Source organism: Tamandua tetradactyla, chromosome 18, assembly GCF_023851605.1.
Source record: "Tamandua tetradactyla isolate mTamTet1 chromosome 18, mTamTet1.pri, whole genome shotgun sequence".
Lineage (NCBI taxonomy): Eukaryota > Metazoa > Chordata > Mammalia > Pilosa > Myrmecophagidae > Tamandua > Tamandua tetradactyla.
In genome coordinates, this window is record NC_135344.1 from 7567605 (window position 1) to 7589682 (window position 22078).

Sequence of the window (22078 nt, forward strand, 5' to 3'; positions counted from 1 at the left end):
CAAAAATAGTAGGAGACTTCAATGCACCACTCTCCTATATAGATAGAGCAACCAGACAGAAGATCAACAAGGAAACAGAGAAATTACACAGCCTGATGAATGAATTAGACCTAACAGACATATATAGGTCATTGCACCCCAAAACGTAAGGATATACATTCTTCTCTACTGCTTATGGAACATTCTCTAGGAATAGATCATAGGCTAGGGCATAAAACAGGTCTTGATAAATTTAGAAAGACTGAAATCATTCAAACCATTTTCTCTGAACAAAATGGAATTAAGCTAGATTGCAATAACCACCAAAGAATGAGAACAATCACAGATATATGGAGATTAAATACCACACTCTTAAACAACCAGTGGGTCAAGTAAGAAATTGCTAGAAAAATCAGAAGCTATCTGGAGATGAATGAAAATGAGAACACAACCTATCAGAACTTATGGGATACGGCAAAGGCTGGGCTGAGAAGGAAATTTATTGTCTTACATGCCCAAGAAAGAGGAAAAATCAAGGACTTAACTGTTCACCTGGAGGAACTTGAAAAAAACAGCAAACTAACTTCAAAGCAAATAGAAGAAGAGAACTAACGAAAATCAAAGCAGAATTAAATGAATGGGAAAACAAAAGTAAAACAGAAAAAAATCAATAAAATCAAAAGTCGGTTCTTTGAGAAAATCAATAAAATTGATGGGCCACTAGTAAAAGTGACAAAGAAAAAAAGAGAGAGGATGCAAATAAACAAAATCAGAAATGAGAAGGGGTGCATTATCACAGACTGTGAAGAAATGAAAGAAATCATAAGATGATACTATAAACGATTATAAGCCAACAAACTAGAAAATTTAGATGAAATGGACAAATTCCTGGAAACTCACAAATAAGTTACACCGACTGAGGAGGAAACAGAAAATCTCAACAAATCAAACACAAGTAAAGAGATTCAGTCAGTTATCAAAAATGTTCATACAAAGAAAAGTCCAGGACCAGACGGCTTCACTGGGGAATTTTATCAAACATTAGAAAAAGAACTAACACCAATTCTGTTCAAACTTCTCCAAAAACTTGAAGAAAAAGGAACTCTAACTCATTTTATGAAGCTAATATCATTTTAATACCAAAACCGGTTAAAGATGCTATAAGAAAGGAGAACTACAGGCCGATCTCCCTAATGAATACAGATGCAAAAATTCTCAGCAGAATATTAGCAAATCGAATCCAACAACACATTAAAAGAATTATACACCATGACCAAGTGGGGTTTATACCAGGAATGCAAGGATGGTTCAACCCAAGAAAATCAATTATTGTAAAAGAGCACATTAACAAATCGAAAAGGAAAAAACAATCACATGATCACCTCGACTGATGCTGAAAAAGCATTCTACAAAATTCAACATCCTTTTCTCACAAAAAACACTCCAAAAGATAGTACTCAAAGGTAACTACCTCAACATGCTAAAGAGAATATATGAAAAACCGATAGTCCACATGGTACTCAATGGAGAGAGACTAAAAGCTTTCCCACTAAGATTAGGAATGAAACAAGGATGCCCACTGTCACCACTATTATTTTCAACATTTTTGAGGTAGGAGGAAGAAATAAAAGGCATCCAAATTGGAAAGGAAGAAGAAAAATTTTCATTATTTGCAGAAGACATAATACTATACTTGGAAGATTCTGAGAAATCTACAGCAAAGCTACTTGAGCTAATAAACAAATTCAGTAAGGTGGCAGGATATAAAATTAAGATGCAAAAATCAGTAAAGTTTCTATACACAAGCAATGACCTAACTGAGGACTCAGTTAAGGAAAAAATTCCATTCAAAATACCAACTAAAAGAATCAAGTACTTAAAAATGAACTTAACTAGGGACGTAAAGGACTTGTACACAGAAAACTACACAGCATTGCTAAAAGAAATCGAAGAAGACCTAAACAGGTTAAAGACAATTAAATGTCAATCCTCCCCAAATTGATTTAAAGATTAAACAAAGTACCAAGGAAAATTCTAACAATCTACTTTGAAGACTTGGAAAAGCTAGTTACCAAATTCATCTGGATGGGAAACAGACCCTAAATAGCTGAAAATATCCTAAAAAAGAATAATAAAGTTTGAGGATTAACACTCCCTGACTTTAAAACCTATTACAAAGCCACAGTGGTCAAAATAGCATGGTACTGGCACAAAGACAGAAGCACTAAGCAGTGGAATTGAATCAAGAGTGCAGAAATAGATCACCAAATCTATGGTTAACTGATTTTTGACAAGGTCCCCAAATCCTCTGAACTTGAACAAAATAGTCTTTTCAATAAATGGGCATGGAAGAACTGGATATCAATAGTCAAAGAATGAAGAAGGACCCCTATCTTATACCCTATACAAAAATAAACTTGAAGTGGATTAAACACTTAAACCCAAGAACTAGCACCATAAAGGTTCTAGAAGAAAATGTAGGGAAACATCTTCAAGACCTAGTAATAGGAGGTAGCTTCCTAAACTTTCCACCCAAAGTACAAGCAACAAAAGAAAAAACAGATAAATGGGAACTCTTCCAAATCAAATGCTTCTGCACCTCAAAAGACTTTGTGAAAAAGGTGAAGAGGCAGCCAATTCAATGGGAAAGAATATTTAGAAATCACAAATGACAAAGGTTTGCTATCCTGTATCCACAAAGCAATCATACAACTCAGCAACAAAAGATGAAACAACCCAATTATAAGATAAGCTAAAGATATGAATGGGCATTTTTCTGAAGAGCAAATACAGATGGCTCAAAAGCACATGAAAAGATGTTCATTTTCACTCACTATAAAGGAAATGCAGATCGAGACTACAATGAGATACCACCTCACACCTACAAGAATGGTTGCTATTATACAAACATGAAACTATAAATATTGGAGAGGATGAGGAGATATTGGGACACGTATGCACTGCTGGTGGGAATGTATAATGGTGCAGCCACAGTGGAAGGCTGTTTGGCAGTTCCTAAGGAAACTACATAGAGAGTTGCCCTATGACTCAGCAATAGCACTACTTGGTCTATAACCAGAAGAGCTAAGAAAATGACTCAAACATTTGTACACCGACGTACATAGGAGCATTATTCCCAATCGCCAAAAGATGGAAACAGACCAAATGCCCATCAACAGAGAAGTGGATTAGCAGAATGTGGTATATACATACGATGGAATATTATGCAGCATTAAGACAAAATGACGTCCTGAAGCACATGACAAGATGGATGAGCCTTGAGGATATAATAAAGATGCAAAAGGATGGATATTGTATGATCCCACTTTCATGAGCATGGTAAAGGTAAAATCAGAGACTTATAATACAGAATATAGGGCACTTAGAGATACACAGAAGCTAGAGATGGTGGAATGGTTAGCTATTAAGGTTGAACTCCAATGTAAGGGAATAGATAGAAGTGAAGGCGGTTCTCTAGTGGGTCTATAAGTAATATTAGCATATTGAAAATGAACAAGATGGAAAGGAGTTGTATAGACCTACGTGTCCCACTGATTAACACTAGAAATATAAATTAGTTCTTGTGGGACTACTTCAAAGGTATATGTTGTGTACAAAGGGTGTTGATGTCCAGAGAACAGGGGGAAAACTGCTCTTGCATGTTATGGGCTTGTTTAAAAGGTGTGCTGGTCTGAAATGATGTATGTATCTTAGAAAAGCCATGTTTTAATCCTAATCCCATTTTGTAAAGGCAGTCATTTCTTCTAATCCCTATTCAGTTAGATCATCTCCCTGGAGATGTGATTTAATAAAGAGTGGTTGTTAAGCTGGATTAGGTAGAGGTGTGTCTCCACCCATTTGAGTGGGTCTTGATTAGTTTCTGAAGTCCTATAAAAAAAAAACATTTTGGAAAAAGAGATTCAGAGAGAGCAGAGCAGAATGACAAAACCAAGAGAAGCAGAGCCCACTAGCCAGCGACCTTTGGAGACGAAGAAGGAAAATGTCTCCCAGGGAGCTACATGAAACAGGAAGCCAGGAGAAGAAGCTAGCAGATGATGCCGTGTTTGCCACGTGCCCCTCCAGATGAGAGAGGAACCCTGATCATGTTCACTATGTGCCTTTCTAGTTGAGAGAGAAACTCTGACTGTGTTCACCATGTGCCTTCTCACTTGAGAGAGAAACCCTGAACATCATCAGCCTTTTTGAACCAAGACATCTTTCCTCGGATACCTTAGATTGGACATTTCTATAGACTTGCTTTAACTGGGACATTTTCTCAGCCTTAGAACTGTAAACTAGCAACCTATTAAATTTTTCTTTTTAAAAACCATTCCGTTTCTGGTATATTGCTTTCTGGCAGCTAGCAAACTAGAACGAAAGGAATCCATCAGCACTACTACAGCAACAAGAGACATAAATAATGGGGGCAGGGACAAGAGTTAAGAGGAGGTTCAGATTTTCCACTTGGCGAGGGTATGTTTATTGGTTTTCTTTCTCTTGGGAACAATGAAATTATCTGAAATTGAGAGTTTTGATTGAGTGTGGACTTTGGGCACTATACATGATCACTAATGAATGCAGGTGGCTGAAGGATGCACTAACTGAGAAATAGATTGGCGAACGATGGTGTATACTTATGAATGAATTAGTTTTGCTGCTACAAAAAAGGGAACAAGTCATGAGGCAAGCAATGATGTGAATGAATATGTGGGACATTTTGTGAGGCAAAATAAGGAAGAAACAAATGAAAAACAATGGAATGGTTTCCTTTAGAAAATGCTTACAAGAAAACAGGGACCTAGACTGCAAGCTTTTATAGCAGACACATTTAGTCTGGCGTGGCAATTACTATTTCTGGATTTTGAGAGACTGTATGTATGTATGTATGTATGTATGTATGTATGTGTGTGTGTGTATGTATGTGTGTGTATGTGTGTATGTATGTGTGTGTGTGTATGTGTGTGTGTGTGTTTGTGTGTGTGTGTACACCTGATATTTAGAGATAGGAACAAAGCCCATCAAGTTGGGGCTAAAGTAATTCAGAACAGAGGGGTAATGAAGACAATGTCTATACTTTAGAACCACACATACTCTTTGAGACCAAAGGAAGAAAATTTATTTGGTCTGAAACAGAAATTTTCTGTAGCACATAACATAATTTAACCTATCCGTATAGCTCATTTGAACAACTGAATCACAAGGAACTCGGAATAAAAAAGAGGTCCTTCAATTCTGTATTGCCTAATGTAAAGCCTGGATACATCCTAGAATATATTAAAATGATAATCAAAAAGTATTGGCAAAGTCCCTTGACGGATAGGAGAAAAAAATATGAAACTATTAAACTTTACTTACCCATAGGAAATCCCAAAACTGCATCAAAATGTAGGTATATTCAAATCAAATGAAATCAGAAAGGAAGACAGACATATGATAAAAGTCTGAGATGGTATAATCTAGGAATGCCTAGTGTATATAATAATAGTGAATAAATGTACAAACTTAAAAATTTCTCGCATGAGGAAGAACAAAGCAATGTCAATAATGCAGGGTGTTGAAAATAGATGGTAATTAATATTTTAAAACTTTAACCGATGTGTGAGACTAAAGCAAAAAATGTTTATTTGGTACAAATTTATATTTCGACTAGTGCATTTCCTATTATACCTTATGTGGACAGCTTAATTGAACACCGTAAGTACAAGGAAACTTGAGTAGGGCATGAGATTTTGTAGGACTGTCCAGAGTGATGCCTTGATAAATCCCAGAAGGATTTGAACAGTGAATAAAAAAGTATTTGCAAAGTCCCCTTGGGGAAATGGTGAGAAAGGGGGAAAATTCAACTTCCCCAAGCAGAGAATTCTTGATATTCTCACAAGCAATGAGGACAACCAAAGCAATAGGCTGAGTCTGCAATCTTGGGGTTTGTTCATATGAGCTTAACTCTGCAAAGGATAGGCTAAGCCTACTTAAAATTATGCCTAAGAGTCACCCCCAAGAGAACCTCTTTTGTTGCTCAGATGTGACCTCTCTCTCTCAGCCAACATGACAAGCCAACTCACTGCCCTCACCCCTCTCTACGTGGGACATGACTCCCAGGGGTGTGAACCTTCCTGGTAATGTGGGACAGAAATCCTAGAATGAGCTGGGACTCAGCACCAAAAGATTGAGAAAACCTTCCCAACCAAAAGGGGGAAGAGAGAAATGAGACAAAATAAAGTGTCAATGGCTGAGAAATTCCAAACAGAGTCGAGAGGTTATCCTGGAGGTTATTCTTATACATTAAATAGATATCACCTTTTTAGTTAAGGTGAAACAGAGAGGCTGGAGGAAACGACCTAAAAATGTAGAGCTGTGTTCCAGTAGCCATGTTTCTTGAAGATGATTGCACAATGATAGAGCTTTCGCAGTGTGACTGTGTGATTGTGAAAACCTTGTGTCTGATGCTTCTTTATCTACCTTATAAACATATGAGTAAAACATATGGATTAAAAATAAATAAATAATAGGGAGAACAAATGTTAAAACAAATTTAGTAGATTAAAATGCTAGTGATCAATGAAAGGGAGGGGTAAGGGGTATGGTACATGTGAATTTTTTTCTGTTTTCTTTTTATTTTTTTCTGAATTGATGCAAATGTTCTAAGAAATAATCATGATGATGAATACACAAATATGTGATTAAAAAAAAGAACGTTCATATTGTATGTTGTTTGGTTTTATTAATTAAAAAAAATTTAGGTACACCCAAATCAATAGGCCATGCCCTTGATCTTGAGGCTTACTCTTGTGAAGCTTATGTAGGTAGTGGAGAAGCTTAGACTATCTATAGGCATGCTTAAGAGTTACTTCTGAAAGACCTCTTTTATTGCTCAGATGTAGCCTCACTCTCTCTAACACCAACTCTCCAAGTGAAATCATTGCCCTCCCCTCTATAAGGGACATGACAACTAGGAGTGAAAGTCTCCCTGTCAACGTGGGAGATGACTGCCAGGGATGAATCTGGCCCTGGAACCATGGGATCAACAATTCCATCCTAACCAAAAGTGGGAAAATAAGAGTAACTACTCAAGTATCAGTGGCAGAGAGTTTTCAAATAGAGTCAAGAGGCTACTCTTGAGGTTGTTCTTATGCAAGCTTCAGTTAGACACTGCGACCTATCATAACCTGTCAAATCCCAACCAGGACAATTCCAGCCAATCCTAATGAACACCTAGGGCAATATATAAGATTCCACAAGGGTTCCATGCACTAGTGTAACTTTCTAGAAACCTACAACCTCCAGATGGGTCCATGGACCAGATAAGTCCTGAAACCTAGAGGGCCCAGCCTCTCCAAAACATCAGATAGTTTCATCCCCCTACCTCATATTAGTGACAGACCCTTCCAACATGAAAAAGTTAGAATAGCTATAGCCCAAACACCCCTAAAGAAAAGGATAGAAAGATCAAAGGTGACGGTGGAGTTATACAGAGAAGATAAGATTTAACAGATGAATATGATGGCTAAATCATTAAACTGCTATGTCTGTTAGTCTCCAGTATCTTAGAGCACCTAGAAGTAAAAACCTAAAAATGTGGAATTGTAACCAATGTACAAGTCTGAAACATGTTCTACAACTAATGTGCTTGAAATTTATTGCTTTTTATATATATGTTATTTTTCAGAAAAAAAGAAAAAAAAGTCGATTGTGATGATAAAAAAGTATTTAAGCCTTCTAGCCTCCTATATTCTGGAGCGACTAGAATGAAAAATCTGAGAGGACCTTATGGTAGCCCATGGTACACTCTGGGATCTGTCCTATAACTACTTGCTGAAGAGTGCTCTGAAAATGATTGCTTTATATGTTATACTATACAGTAAAAAAGTTAAAAAAAAACAAACTTACTCATTAATGGTAAATCTATTTCATTTATTGGATTCTGAAATAATAGTTTTACTCCTTAAAAATACCTTTGAAAGACACAGACTCAAAACAGCGATTAATGAAATAGAAAGGTAATTATGATTTGTTGACTGTGAAAAACTAAAATAAAAACATCCCACATGCAAAAATATACAAAAACTTTATAAAGTACAGACCAAAAGGATATAACCATAAGGATAATTATGGGAAAGTTTCATAATTTTTTATAGCTTTTCTATGTTTTATAGGAAAGGCAAGTACAGTATCATCTGTTTAATAAGGGAAAACATTTAATAATGTTTCTTTTTAAATAACTCTATAATATCAGCACCTTAGCATTTCTATGTCTACTGCTAACTGGTCCTCAGTTTACCCAATTTCCACAAAACACCATTCTAATGATATACAAAGTCAGAATTAAAAAAATTGTGAGTGGATGAATAATTGATGAATTAAATATATTTGTAATATCTCTATACTATTGGATGATCTTTAACATAAAACTTAATGTGATTAATAATAGACACAGTGGTAATATATTTGCGGAATACAGAAGCTACATCCCTAAGAATACAAAAATCTAGTTTTTAAAGAAGGCTGCAGGTTGAAGGCATATATTCTAACACTGAACTAAGAGACTGCATTTGAAGAAACCACTCACGGCTGACATGCTATCATGTGGAAGAGGCACAATCGAGATATTCAGCTCAGGATGAAGAAGGCATTCATATCCAATCCAGGCTTCCCTGTTAAGCTGATGAATCTTCCTAGAACAGACGTCATTTCACTGCATGCAAGCTCAGGTAGCCCCACAGAAGGCCAGATAAGATCTGTGCTCAGTCTCCCACTATCCAGTGCAGTCTGAGTAGGCTGTGACTTTCATATACAACTTATCTTTCATGACGCCCCTTCCACACACACTTCATCGGACAGTCTAACCGAATCATTTCCATTTCCTGATTGTCTCAAGCTCTTCTACACATAGGCCTTGCAGCTGCTTCCAACTAAGTACCCCTGCAGCCTCGGAGAAACCGCTTCACCACTATGGACCCCAGTGAACAGGTTAAATACACATGAGCTCTAAAACGCTTTTAGCACTAAAATGCTACACTGAATCATTACTTTCTCATCAACCTAGAGGATACCTTTTGCCTTTGACCTTCTACTCAATTTTGAATCACAGCTGAAGTACGTGCACCCTCCTCTCTGAGGACTTTATCCTGGCCAACAGTGACCTGTTCTCTGTAGTCTTCTGGCTCCTCATTTCCTAACTATTTTCAAGTATGTACAATTCAATGTTATGATTATCTATGGGTATCATAACTCCCTTATTATGCTATAATAATCTTATAGGCAGGAAACATTGCTTATATCCCCTGCATTGCCTAAATCAGAGCTTACTCATTTCATACACGTTCCAGAAGTAATTTGTAAATCAGAATAGTTTGTGGATTTAAGCAAGGAAATAAAGTCACTTGATACTTAGGTATATCAAAGGATTATCAAAATGTTAAGGTTATAAAAAATAGATCATCACTTTGTATTTTTAAAAAGTCACTAAAATTAGATACTGAAACTCTGAACCTACTATGTGAATTGTGCTTTAATTTGTGCTAATTCACGTTGATTAGAAAAAAAATGCACTTTTTTTAGTGAGCTGAATAGGGCTTCGAAACCTCCAGGCGACCATGTGATCCTTGCTGAGGCAGGGATACTTACCTGTAGTCACACCAGGGACATCTGTACGGTTTTTCTCCAGTATGCACACGCTTATGTCGAGTCAGGTGGGACTGTGTTGTAGAGGCAAAGTTACACTCATCACATTTGAAAGGCTTTTCGCCTGTAATATATCAAGAAATGTTGTATATGAATAATTATAAAAATTGTAAACAAGGAGCTAATCCTAGCATTGATAATCTAAAAAATTTTAAATATAACAATACATATTTACGACATTTGAATACTGACTCCCAGAGCTAGAAAGCGAGAAGATACCACTGATTTTTGTTTCTACACTGTAATAGAAGCAAGGTATACGTGGTGTGGTTAAAATTTATCTTACACAAACAACAAGAATCTCTATTAACAGCTATGGTTTAGGCCGCTGTATTTGGAATCATTTCACAAACGATGTTACATTATAGCCATTATAAAAGTCTCAGTAGGTCGGTGCAATGGTGGCTCAGTGGCAGAATCTTCACCTGCCAAGCTTGAGAACCGTGTTCAATTACCGGAGCCTGCCCATGCAAGAAAAAAAAGCTCAGTAATATTAAGCCATGGAGAAGTCTATAACTGAGAAAATCTTTCACCATCGAGTATAAAACTCATTAAAATCTTAAAGCTACATATACAGAAAAATTCACATAACCAAACTACCAAATGAAACCATGTTAAACCTGCTGGAAGCCAAGAAAAATCAGAGCTCACTAAGTTGAGTGAAAGGTACAGGGAACTCGAAGCAATTAACATACACAATATTTAATAGCATGTTAAAGTTTATCTGCCCTGTGTAGATAAAAACATTTTACATAGGGGAAAACTAAAATAGTTGTAAAATATACACAGATTAGAATGGTATTTAGAACAAATTGTTTAATTTATTAAAAACTTTTCTTCCCTGTGCTTCCCACTCTGCACCCACTATTCTCATATCCCCTCCACAAACCCAAATAACCAAGATTTATTGGTTTTTCATTGCACTCAGCATCGGATGTCAAACGCTTGAAATGTGTCTATTTATTTTTTACATGGGCATGCACCAGGAATTGAACCTGGGTCTCCAGCATGGCAGGCGAGAACTCTGCCACTGAGCCACACTGTTGTCCGCTCTATTTTTAAATGATATTAATTTAAAATAAAAACTGATATTTAATTCAACTATTGTAAAACTTTTGTTTGGAAGCACTTACCAATGTATATCTACCTCATCTTTTACTTTTTAAAAATATTTTTATTGATAAATCTTAACACAGAAATATTTTATACATTGTATACATTCAATGGCTCATATATCATTACATAGTTGTGTATTCATAACTATGGTCATTTTTTTAGAACATCTAAGTCACTCCAGAAAAAAATAATAAAAGAAAAATCTCATACATACCATAACCCTTATCCCTCCCTCTCACTGACCACTAGTATTTCTGTCTATCCAATTTATTTTACCTTTGATATCCTATTATTTATTTAATGCTTATCCATATTTTTTTGCTCATCCCTTCGTACCCTGGATAAAAAGAGCAACCGACACAAGGTTTTCACTATCACACAGTCACAGAGTAAAAGTTATATCATTATAGAATAATCTTCAAGAATCAAGGCTACTAGAACAGTTTCATTTCAGGTACTTTCTTCCAGCCACTCCAATACACCATAAACTGAAAGTGGTACCTATATAATGCATAAGAATAACCTTCAGGAAAACCTCAACTAATTTTGAAATCTCTCAGCCACTGAAACTTGACTTATTTTTTCTCATTTCTCTCTCCCCACTTTTGGTCAAGAAGACTGTTGCAATCCCTTGAGGCTGGGTCATGGGGAATCCCAGGAGTTCTGTTCCATGTTGGCAGGGAAGGAAATTTACACCCCTAGGAGTCATGTCTCACATAGCAGGGTGGGCAGTGAGTTCACCTGCTATGTTGACTTAGAGAGAGAGTCCACATCTAAGCAATAAAAGATGCTTAGGCATAATTATAAGTAGGTTTAGCCTATCCTTTGCAGGAATAAGCTTCATACCGGCAAACCCCAGGATTGAGGGATCTGCCTATTGATTTAGTTGTCTCCACTGCTTGAAAGAATATGAGAAATTCTCCAAATGGGGAAGTTGATTACTTCCTCCTTTATCCCCAGTGCCCCAAGGCGATCTTGAAAATACTTCTTTATTCACTGCCTAAATAACACTGGGTTATGTCAGGGCATCATTCTAACCTGGAAAAACCAACAAAGTCTCACGCCCTATACAAGATTCCATGTACTTACAGTACTCAACTAAACTGGCCATACAAATGCCCTGTCCAAAATATAAATTTTGCACCAAATAAACATCTCTCCCTTTAGTCTCAAGTAGAGTTGAAGTTTTAAAATATGGACAATATCCTCCTTTATCTGGTATTCTCATTTCATCAGTCCTTCCAGATCAGCTTCATTCGTATCTCTATTCAAAGTCAGATCCCTTTCACAACCTTTTAAACAGTTTCTGTATGGGATATTCTTGACTTACATAGCTTCAAAGCTCTAATTCTCAGGCTCAGGTGTCATATAAATACCAACGTTTCTGGGAATGACCAGGTTATTCAGCTACAAGTCCTAAATATATGACACTGCTGTAAGGACCTTTTACAATATGCCCCAATCTGATAACCCCTGCTCTCAACTTCAGTTCAATGAGTTTTTATATTATAGTTAGTCCATATGATTGAGGCATAAAATTCTTTCTGATTCTGACATTTCCTTCAACATATAGTCTTTAAGGTTCATTCACCTAGTTGCATGCCTCAGAGCCTCATTCCTTCTTGCAGTAGCTCAGTAGTCTATTGTGTACATATGCCATAGTTTCCAGTTCCATTCCTAAGTCATGGTACCCTTAAGCCACCTCCATCCATTGTGGATCGCAAACACTGCTGCCATAGACATCAGTGTGCAAATGTCTATTCGTATCTCCACACTCAGTTCCCCCAGGTATATACTGATTAACAGGGTTGCAGGATCATAGGCAACCCCACCCCTAGCCTCCTGTGAAGCCACCACAATGGCCTCCAAGGGGCTTGTGGTAGTTAGATTCAGTTGTCAACCTGGCCAGGTGAAGGCACCTAGTTCTCTTGCTGCAGACCTAAGCCAATGGTACATGAACCTCATCTGTTGGTGATTACATCTGCAGTCGGCTAGGAGACGTGCCTGCTGCAATGAATGACATTTGACTTAATTGGCTGGTGCTTAAATGAGGGAGCGGAAGGCAGCACAGCCCAAGTAGCTTGGCATACGTCATCCCAGCACTTGCAGCTCAGCCCAGGCCTTTGGAGATGCAGAAAGGAAACACCCTGGGGAAAGTTGCTGGAGAGAAGGCCAGCAGAGACCATCCTGTGCCTTCCCATGTAAGAAAGAACTTCAGATGAAAGTTAGCTGCCTTTCCTCTGAAGAACTAACAAAATAAATTCCCTTTTATTAAAAGCCATTCTGGTTCCGGGCCAAGATGGCAGCTTAACAATGTGAGCATTTTAGTTCATTCTCCAGAACAACTATTAAAATCCAGACACAGTACAGAACAGCTCCTGGGACCACGTCAGTGACTGGACACTCAGCGTACCCCAATTTGGACCAGCTGGACTGGCTGCAAGCCCCTCCAGAACCGTGAGCTCCCCAAGCCATGGCAGCCAGTGTCCCTTCCCCACAGGCTGCTTCCCAGAGGGGAAAGGAAAGAGACTTTACCAGCAGCAGGGGCTAAGCCCAACTAAACACCAATTGTGGAATTAATTAAAAAATTCTGACTACTAAAAATAGGCCCCCAGCTCAGGTGAACCTGGTCAAACCCGAGGTCACTCATTTTTGCCCCAGCACCAAGGGGGCAGGGCTGATGGAAAAAGGAAAAAAAAAGAAGGAAACAGAGATTTTTGCAGCAATGTTTCTACAATGGCTCGACTGCGTTTGGATACAGCGACAGGGCTCCTCAGGCTGCAACTGCCCCAGGCATAAGCAGAAACAAACTCGTTTTGAGGGCTTGTCTGGAACCTGTACCTTCCCCAGGGGAGGGGTGAAGTCCAACTCAGGTGGAATCCCTCTCCCAAGGAATTCAGACACCAGGGCTTGGTAATTTGAAGCCATTAAAACCAGCCTACAACCTCTCCTCTGTCTCCACCATGCCCCCAGCCAAAGTTAAAAGTACCGCATCATCTTATGCTGGTGGGACCTGCAGGCAGACAAGTACCACACAATGGGCAGGATAAGAAAAACAGAGCCCAGAAACTTCACGGGAAAGGCTTTCTACCTGCTGGGTCTCACTCACCCTCAGGGAAAACTGAGGCAGGTGACTCTTTCCTCCTGATAAAGGGCCAGTTTGGTCTGGAAAAATCTGGCTGCGGTCTGTAATACCTAAGTAGACTCTCTAAGTGTGGGGGTAAAAAGGTACCATACAAGCAGGGCAAGAAACAAGAAAACAAGAATTGAAAAATTCTTCTCTGTTAAACAAAACTTAAGCTAGAGGTCCAGCTAAAGCTGAATTGAATGTCAAAGAACAGAGACAACAAATTCATCCAGCAAGAAAACCTTAGGTAAAAGAAGTGCAAGCATTCTCCAGAATAAACTAATTAAGGTAATTAAATGCCTAGACGCCAACAAAAAATAACATATCACACTAGGAAAATTGAAGATATGGCCAAGTCAAAGGAACAAACCAACAATTCAAAGGAGATAAAGGAGCTGAAACATTTAATTCAGAATATACGTACAGATATGGAAAACCTCATCAAAAACCAAATCAATGAATTGAGGGAGGATATAAAGAAGGCAAGGAATGAACAAAAAGAAGAAATTGAAAAGTCTGAAAAAACAAATCACAGAACTTATGGGAATGAAAGGCATGGTAGAAGAGATGAAAAAAAACAATGGAAACCTACAATGGTAGATTTGGAGAGACAGAACATAGGATTTCTGACCTGGAGGATGGAACATCTGAAATCCGGCAAGAAAAAGAAAATACAGGGGAAAAAATGGAAAAAATATGAGCAGGGACTCAGGGAACTGAAAGACAATTAGAAGTGCATGAATATACGTGTTATGAGTGTCCCAGAAGGAGAAGAGAAGGGAAAAGGAGGAGAAAAACTAATGGAGGAATTTATTACTGAAAATTTCTCAACTCTTATGAAAGACTTAAAATTACAGATCCAAGAAGTGCAGTGTACCCCAAAGAGAATAGATCCAAATAGACGTACTCCAAGATATTTACTAATCAGAATGTCAGAAGTCAAAGAGAAAGAGAAAATCTTGAAAGCAGCAAGAGAAAAGTAAACCATCATGTACAAGGGAAGCCCAATAAGACAATGCATAGAACTCTCAGCAGAAACCATGGAGGTGAAAAGACAGTGGGATGATATATTTAAATTATTAAAAGAGAAAAACTGCCAACCAAGAATTCTATATTCAGCAAAATTGTCCTTCAAAAATGAGGGAGAAATTAAAACATTTTCAGACAAAAATATCACTAAGAGAATTTGTGACCAAGAGACCCTCTCTACAAGAAATACTAAAAGGAGCACTAGAGACAGATATGAAAAGACAGAAGAGAGAGGTGTGGAGAAGAGTGCAGAAAGGAAGACTATGAGTAAAGGTAAAAAGAAGGAAAATTAGATATGACATATAAAATCCAGAAGGCAAAATAGTAGAAGAAAGTACTACCCATGCAATAATAACACTAAATGTTAATGCATTAAACTCTCCAATCAAAAGACATACACTGGCAGAATGGATTAAAAAACAAGACCCATGTATATGCTGTCTCTATTCAAAGGACATGAGGGCAAGGACGCAAACGGACATTTGCACACCAATGTTTATAACAGCATTATTTACAATTACCAAGAGATGGAAACAGCCAAAATGTCCATCAATGGACAGGTGGCTAACACACTGTGGCATATACATACGATGGAATATTATGCAGCTTTAAGACAGAATAAAGTTATGAAGTATGTAACAACATGGATGGACCTTAAGGACATTATGCTCAGTGTGATGAGCCAAAAACAAAAGGACAAATACTGTATGGTCTCACTGACATGAACTGACATTAGTGAATAAATTTGGACTATTTCGTTGGTAACAGAGACCATCAGGACACAGAAATAGGGTAAGATACTGGGTAACTGGAGCTGAAGGGATACAGATTGTGTAACAGGACTGAATATAAAAACTCAGAAATGGATAGCACAACATTACCTAACTGTAATACAATTACGTTAAAACACTGAATGAAGCTGAATGTGAGAACAATAGAGGGAGGAGGGCTGAGGACATAAACGAAATCACAAAGAAAGACAGATGATAAAGATTGAGATAGTATAATCTAGGAATACCTAGAGTGTATAATGATAATGACTAAATGTACAAATTTAAAAATGTTTTTGCATGAGGAAGAACAAAGGAATGTCATTACTGCAGGGTGCTGAATACAGATGGTAATTAATATTTTAAAATTTCAACTTATGTGAGAGACTAAAGCAAAAAAATATTTGGTACAAAATTTATATTTTGAATAGTACATCTCCTAATATAACTTATGTAGATAGTTGGTTGAACAACATAAGTACATGCAACCTTGGGTAGGACATTAGATTTTGTTGGTTTGTCCACAGTGATGCCCCGATGAATCCCAGAATGATTTGATCAGTGAGTGGAAAAGTATTTGCAAAGTCCCCTCCAGGGAATGGTGAGAACAGGGGGAAAATTCAACCTCCCCAAGTTGAATTCTTGATATTATCACAAGCAGTGCAGACAACCAAAGCTATAGGCTGAGCCCCCAATCTTGGGGTTTGTTCACATGAAACTTAACCCCGCAAAGGATAGGCTAAGCCTACTTAAAATTAGGCCTACAAGTCACCCCCAAGAGAACCTCTTTTGTTGCTCAGATGTGGCCTGTGTCTCCAGCCAATACAACAAGCAAACTCACCACTCTCCCCCTGTCTATGTGGGACATGACTCCCAGGGGTGTGGACCTTCCTGGAAATGTGGGACAGAAATCCTAGAATGAGCTGGGACTCAGCATCAAGGGATTGAGAAAACCTTCTCGACCAAAAGGGGGAAGAGTGAAATGAGACAAGTGTCAATGGCTGTGAGATTCCAAACAGAATCGAGAGTTTATCCTGGAGGTTATTCTTACGCATTAAGTAGATATCACATTGTTATCCAAGATGTAATGGAGAGGCTGGAGGGAACTGCCTGAAAATATAGAGCTGTGTTCCAGTAGCCATATTTCTTTGATGATGATTTTATATAATGATATAGCTTTCACAATGTGACTGTGTGATTGTGAAAACCTTGTGTCTGATGCTTCTTTAATCTACCATATCAACAGATAAGTAGAACATATGGAATAAAAATAAATAATAGGGGGAACAAATGTTAAAATAAATTTAGTTTGAAATGCTAGTGATCAATGAAAGTGAGGGATAAGGGGTATGGTATGTAAATTTTTTTCTTTTTATGTTTCTGTTTTATTTTTCTGTTGTCTTTTTCTTTTTCTGAATTGATGCAAATGTTCTAAGAAATGATCATGATGATGAATACGCAACTATGTGATGATATTGTGAATTACTGATTATATATGTAGAACGGAATGAGCATATATTAAGGATATTTGTGTTTCTTTCTTGTAATTTTTTTTAATTATTAAAAAAAAAAAAAAAGCCATTCTGTCTCTGGTGTGTTGCTTTCCGGCAGCTAGTAAACTAGAACAGGGCTGAACCTGTCAGTTTGCCTACCGACAGTGAATAGGTAGATCTCTTTCTCTGCATTTTCTCTAACACTTATTTCTCTCTGTTCATTTTTAAACAGTTTTATTCACACATCATACAATCCAACCTAAGTGTACAGGCATGACATCACCACCATAATCTATCTAAAGATATCCACACAGACTCCATACCCCTTCCCCATGCCTCCCACCTATTAACATTTAATTTTGGCATAATGCCTTTATTATTCAGTGAAAGCATATTACAATGTTACTATTGACTACAGAGCCTAGCTCGCATTGATTATACCCTTCTCCATACACCAACTATTTTCAAGACCCTGCAAACTGACATTCATTTGCTCTCCCTCATGTAAAACCATTTTTTATTCGTACATTTAATCACCATCAATGTCCACTCAAGGCATTCCTAAATTACACTGTCTGTCTTTATCCTCTATCTTCCCTTCTGGCTTCATACATGCCCCCAGCCCTTTTCCCTCTATCATACCCATATTCAGTTTTATTCAGTACTTACATTATTGGGCTACAATCAGGTAGTGTTGTGCAATCTCTTTGTAAATATTTATAATCTGGCCTGTTGCACAACCTGTATTTCTTCAGCACCAATTGCCCAATCTCTACCATATTTCTATCTTCTGATAATGTGTGTTCTTAACTTCAATTCTCCAAGTTCACTCATTAATGTCAGTTCATATTAGTGAAACCATACAGTATCTGTCCTTCTGTTTCTGGCTAATTTCATTCAGCATAGTGTTCTTGACGTTCATCCCCACTGATACAGGCTTCATGCTTTATTCTGTCTTACAGCTTCATAATATTCCATTGTATGGTATACCACAGTCTGTTTAGCCAGTCATCAGTTGATGGACATCTGGGCTGTTCCATCTCTTGGCAATCATAAGTAATGTGCTATAAACATTGGTGTGCAAATGTTCATTTGTGCTCTTTTTTCAAAATTTTTCCAAAAGTTTCCTTATGCCTCTCTCTCTAACTCTATCCATCAGCAATCAACCATTGTTTTACCTTCTGTAACTATACCTTAGCTAGCTTTTTCTAGAATTTTATATAACTGGAAACATACAGCATGTTCTCTTTTTGCCTGGCCTCCTTCATTCAGCAGGAATTTGTGCTTCATTTTGTGCTGATATTGGTAGTAATACATTTATTTTTATTGCTGAGTAGTATTCCATCATATGAATACACTACTGTTTGTTTATTCATTCATCGATTCATCCACTGAAGGCCATTTGATGCATTTTCATTTTTGGCTGCCATGAATAAAACTGCCATAAATTTCCATGTACAATAGTTGTATGGGCAAATATACCTGTGTTCTAGGAGTGAAACAGTGGGCCATTAAAATATATCTATATTTAATTTTATAAAAAACTGCCAAAATGTTTCCCAAAGTAGTTTTACCATTTCACATTTTCACCATATACCTAGTGAATGGATTGCTGGATCATATGGCAATTCTATACTTAGCTTCCTGAGGAACTGCCAAACTGTCTTCCAGAGCAGTTGTACCACTTTACATTCCCATCAACAGTGGATAAGCGTGCCTCTTTCTCCACATCCCCTCCAGCACTTCTTGTTTTCTGTTTTTTTGATAATGGTCATTCTAGTAGCTGTCAGATAAATATCCACTGTGTTTTGATTTGCATTTCCCTAATAGCCAGTGAAGTTGAGCATCTTTTCATGTGCCTTTTAGCCATTTGTATTTCCTCTTCTGAGAAGTGTCTGTTCATGTCTTTTGCCCATTTTTAATTGGGCTGTTTATTGATTTGAAGAATCTCTTTATATATTCTGGATACCAAACCCTTCTCTGATATGTGGTTTCCAAATATTGTCTCCCATTGCATAGGCTGCCTTTATACTTTCTTGACAAAGTTCTTTGATGAACAAAAGTGTTTAATTTTGAAGAGTTCTCATTTCTTTCTTTCTTCAATGCACATGCTTTGGTTATAAGGTCTAGGAATTATAGGCTCTGTTAACAGATCAGAGTTTTTCAGTTCTTCTTTTTTATTTTCTTGCCCTGCCTATATTGAGCCTTTTTTTTTTTAAGGAGGGTCTCCTCAGATATTATAGACCCCAGTCAGATTTTCCCAGACCTGGCCAGTACCTTAGGAGGAAAGTGTTGCCAGCGTCATTTTTCCCTGAAGGTGAGATCCAGTAGGTTGTCAGACTTTCCTGAGAAGCCTCTAGACTCTGTGCTTTTCCTATCTTGCCCAGCATATGGTGCTCATCTGTCCATAGCTTCTATCTGGGTAAAGTGATGTGGTGCCTTTAATTTCAGCAGACTCTCCTTGATAGGAGAGTGGTAGAGACAAAAGCAAGGTTGTAGATTAGCAGTAATTGCTTCAGTTTTCCAGTCTTTGGGGCCTGATTTCCTTGAAGGAAGAATTCCACTTGAGCTGGGCACAACCTTTCTCTTTAGGGAATTAATTCCCTTCACCTGTTAATTTGCCTCTCCTACAAATTTAATTCTGCCCTTGCCTAGGGCAGTGCTAGAGACTGAGAAGGTTTCCAGTTCTATCTAATGTAGCTGTTAAGGAGTAGGAAAAAAGCAGGGGGAAGGAAAAAAAAAAAAGCTTTTTCAAAGCTGGGACTCCTGCTCCTTGTTTGGTCAATCAAAGCTGAAGTTGGTATGTGGCTCTATATATGTCCAGGCTCTACATGCCATCTTTTCTTGAGGTCCAGTCCTTTTGCAGTATTTTGTGCTGACTCAAAAAGCCTGTTTTTGTGTTGTTCACCCCTTCCCCACCTCCCCAACAGGCCCCTTCCTCCCTACTGGGGCAAAAACTCCTAGTACTTCTAGTGTTTCTCCAGGTTTATCTGTGCCAGGGGCCTATTTTCAGTAGTCAGAATTTGTTAATTAATTCCACAATTTTAGCTTGGTTGAGCTAAGCCCTTGTGCTAGTAAAGTTTGTTTCCTTTCCCTTGGGGGAACCAGACTGCCATGCCTGTGGGGGAGGGGAGCCAGCCTCCAGGACTGGGAGACTTACAGTTCTGTGCGGCGTCTCAGCCTTTCCCCACCTACTCCAGACTGGTGTACACAGTGTGTCTGGTCACTGATGTAGCCCCAGTAGTTGTTCTGTACCATTCCTGGCTATATACTAGCTGCTCTGGAGGACGAACTAAATTCCACACCTCACTAAGCAGCCATCTCAACCCCTGAATCTACTTTTTAAGTGTTAAATTTTATCAAATCAAAACACAAAGCATGTATTTCAGATGAAAATTTAGCCTCTGAATTGCAAAGTGTTAGAGGTGTAAAAAACACATCAAATTTTTAATTTCTAGGACAGAAGAAAGAATATCACTAATAGTTTTATTTTGATTTCATATTTAAATAACACTTGGCATATTTTGTTAATTTGTGGATTAACGTAAAACCATTTTGATGGTATTTTTTGGTTCTGTTGCTACAGTGCGTTGTAGTTGCTAGTTGTTAGAAGCAACTCAATGGACTTCAGTGTGAATCCCAGTCTTGCCATGTTTCACTTGCTACCTGTTGGATCCTGAGCATGTTCAAGAGGACACCAAACTTGTAGGGCAGCTGTGAGGGTCAGAGTTGACCAAAACCACAAAAACTATGTGGCCAAGGGCCCAAGGACTGACCGCTGTCATCACAGTTATTCCAGGACTACCAAAATACTGCCAACTAGAAACAAGTCTTACCAACACAGAAGAAGGAGCATACAAATGGTCCTCACCTGTGCTCAAAACCAGGAAAATGATACACCTATGGTATACATGAAATAGTTAATGTTTTTACATGGATACTGAACATGACATGAAATCATCACGTAGCAGATAACACACTCATTCTTGTAAAGAGAAGATGATATATAAAAAGTGGAGTAAAATAATCTAGGAGTTGAAAAGAATTTTTGCCCCTTTAAACCATCTATCCTTAAGATGAATCCCATCTCCAACACCCAACATCCAAGGTCTGCTTTGTTCTCAGTTCATAAGCCTCTGATCAAGTTGCTTAAAGCACTTTAGACAACTCAATTGTACTGAATTAACTTAAACAAAGAACCACTTTCATGATGATGGCAGGGTATGCTTTTATTTGAGGGACAATATATGTCCTTCATGGTTATATAAGGCTAAAGGAAATAGCTCAATCTCTACAAATCTGATGCAGATCTCTTCTATATTGTGGAAACATATAAACATCCATCCATACGCATATCTGAAAACTTACATGTGCATATTTTAGTTTAGAAGAACTGAATTGTTCATTAAACTCAACGAGTAATTTAACTACAAATTAATGTCAAATTGGAGTTCACAAGGAAAACAGAAACACAAAGTGAAAAACTCATGTGGACAAAAACATGCATATTATTAACTATTTACTTAACTTTGAGTTATATCTGCCTAGGTTGATCATACAAGGGAGAATGTATAATGCATTTTGAAACAATTCTTACAGGTATGATTGAGAATCGCATATTTTTTTTGAGAATGATTTAATAAGTTTAGATGGATGATAAATCAATTACCACAATTCAGATAATGATCTTTTTTCAAAATTTTTCCAGAAGTTTCCTTATGCCTCTCTCTCTAACTCTATCCATCAGCAATCAACCATTGTTTTACCTTCTGTAACTATACCTTAGCTAGCTTTTTCTAGAATTTTATATAACTGGAAACATACAGCATGTTCTCTTTTTGCCTGGCCTCCTTCATTCAGCAGGAATTTGTGCTTCATTTTGT

The 22078-nt window shown here is 37.7% G+C and overlaps 1 protein-coding gene across 10 annotated transcripts in view; it reads right to left on the reverse strand.

Annotated features, from left to right (window-relative positions):
- ZNF407 (zinc finger protein 407) overlaps nucleotides 1-22078 on the reverse strand; it is a 530790-nt gene that overhangs the window by 201960 nt on the left and 306752 nt on the right. For all 10 annotated transcript variants that reach the window (XM_077135216.1, XM_077135209.1, XM_077135213.1 and 7 more), the window contains one exon: nucleotides 9604-9724. In XM_077135216.1, the coding sequence (XP_076991331.1) occupies nucleotides 9604-9724 (121 nt within the window). The remainder of the gene's footprint in view (nucleotides 1-9603; nucleotides 9725-22078) is intronic.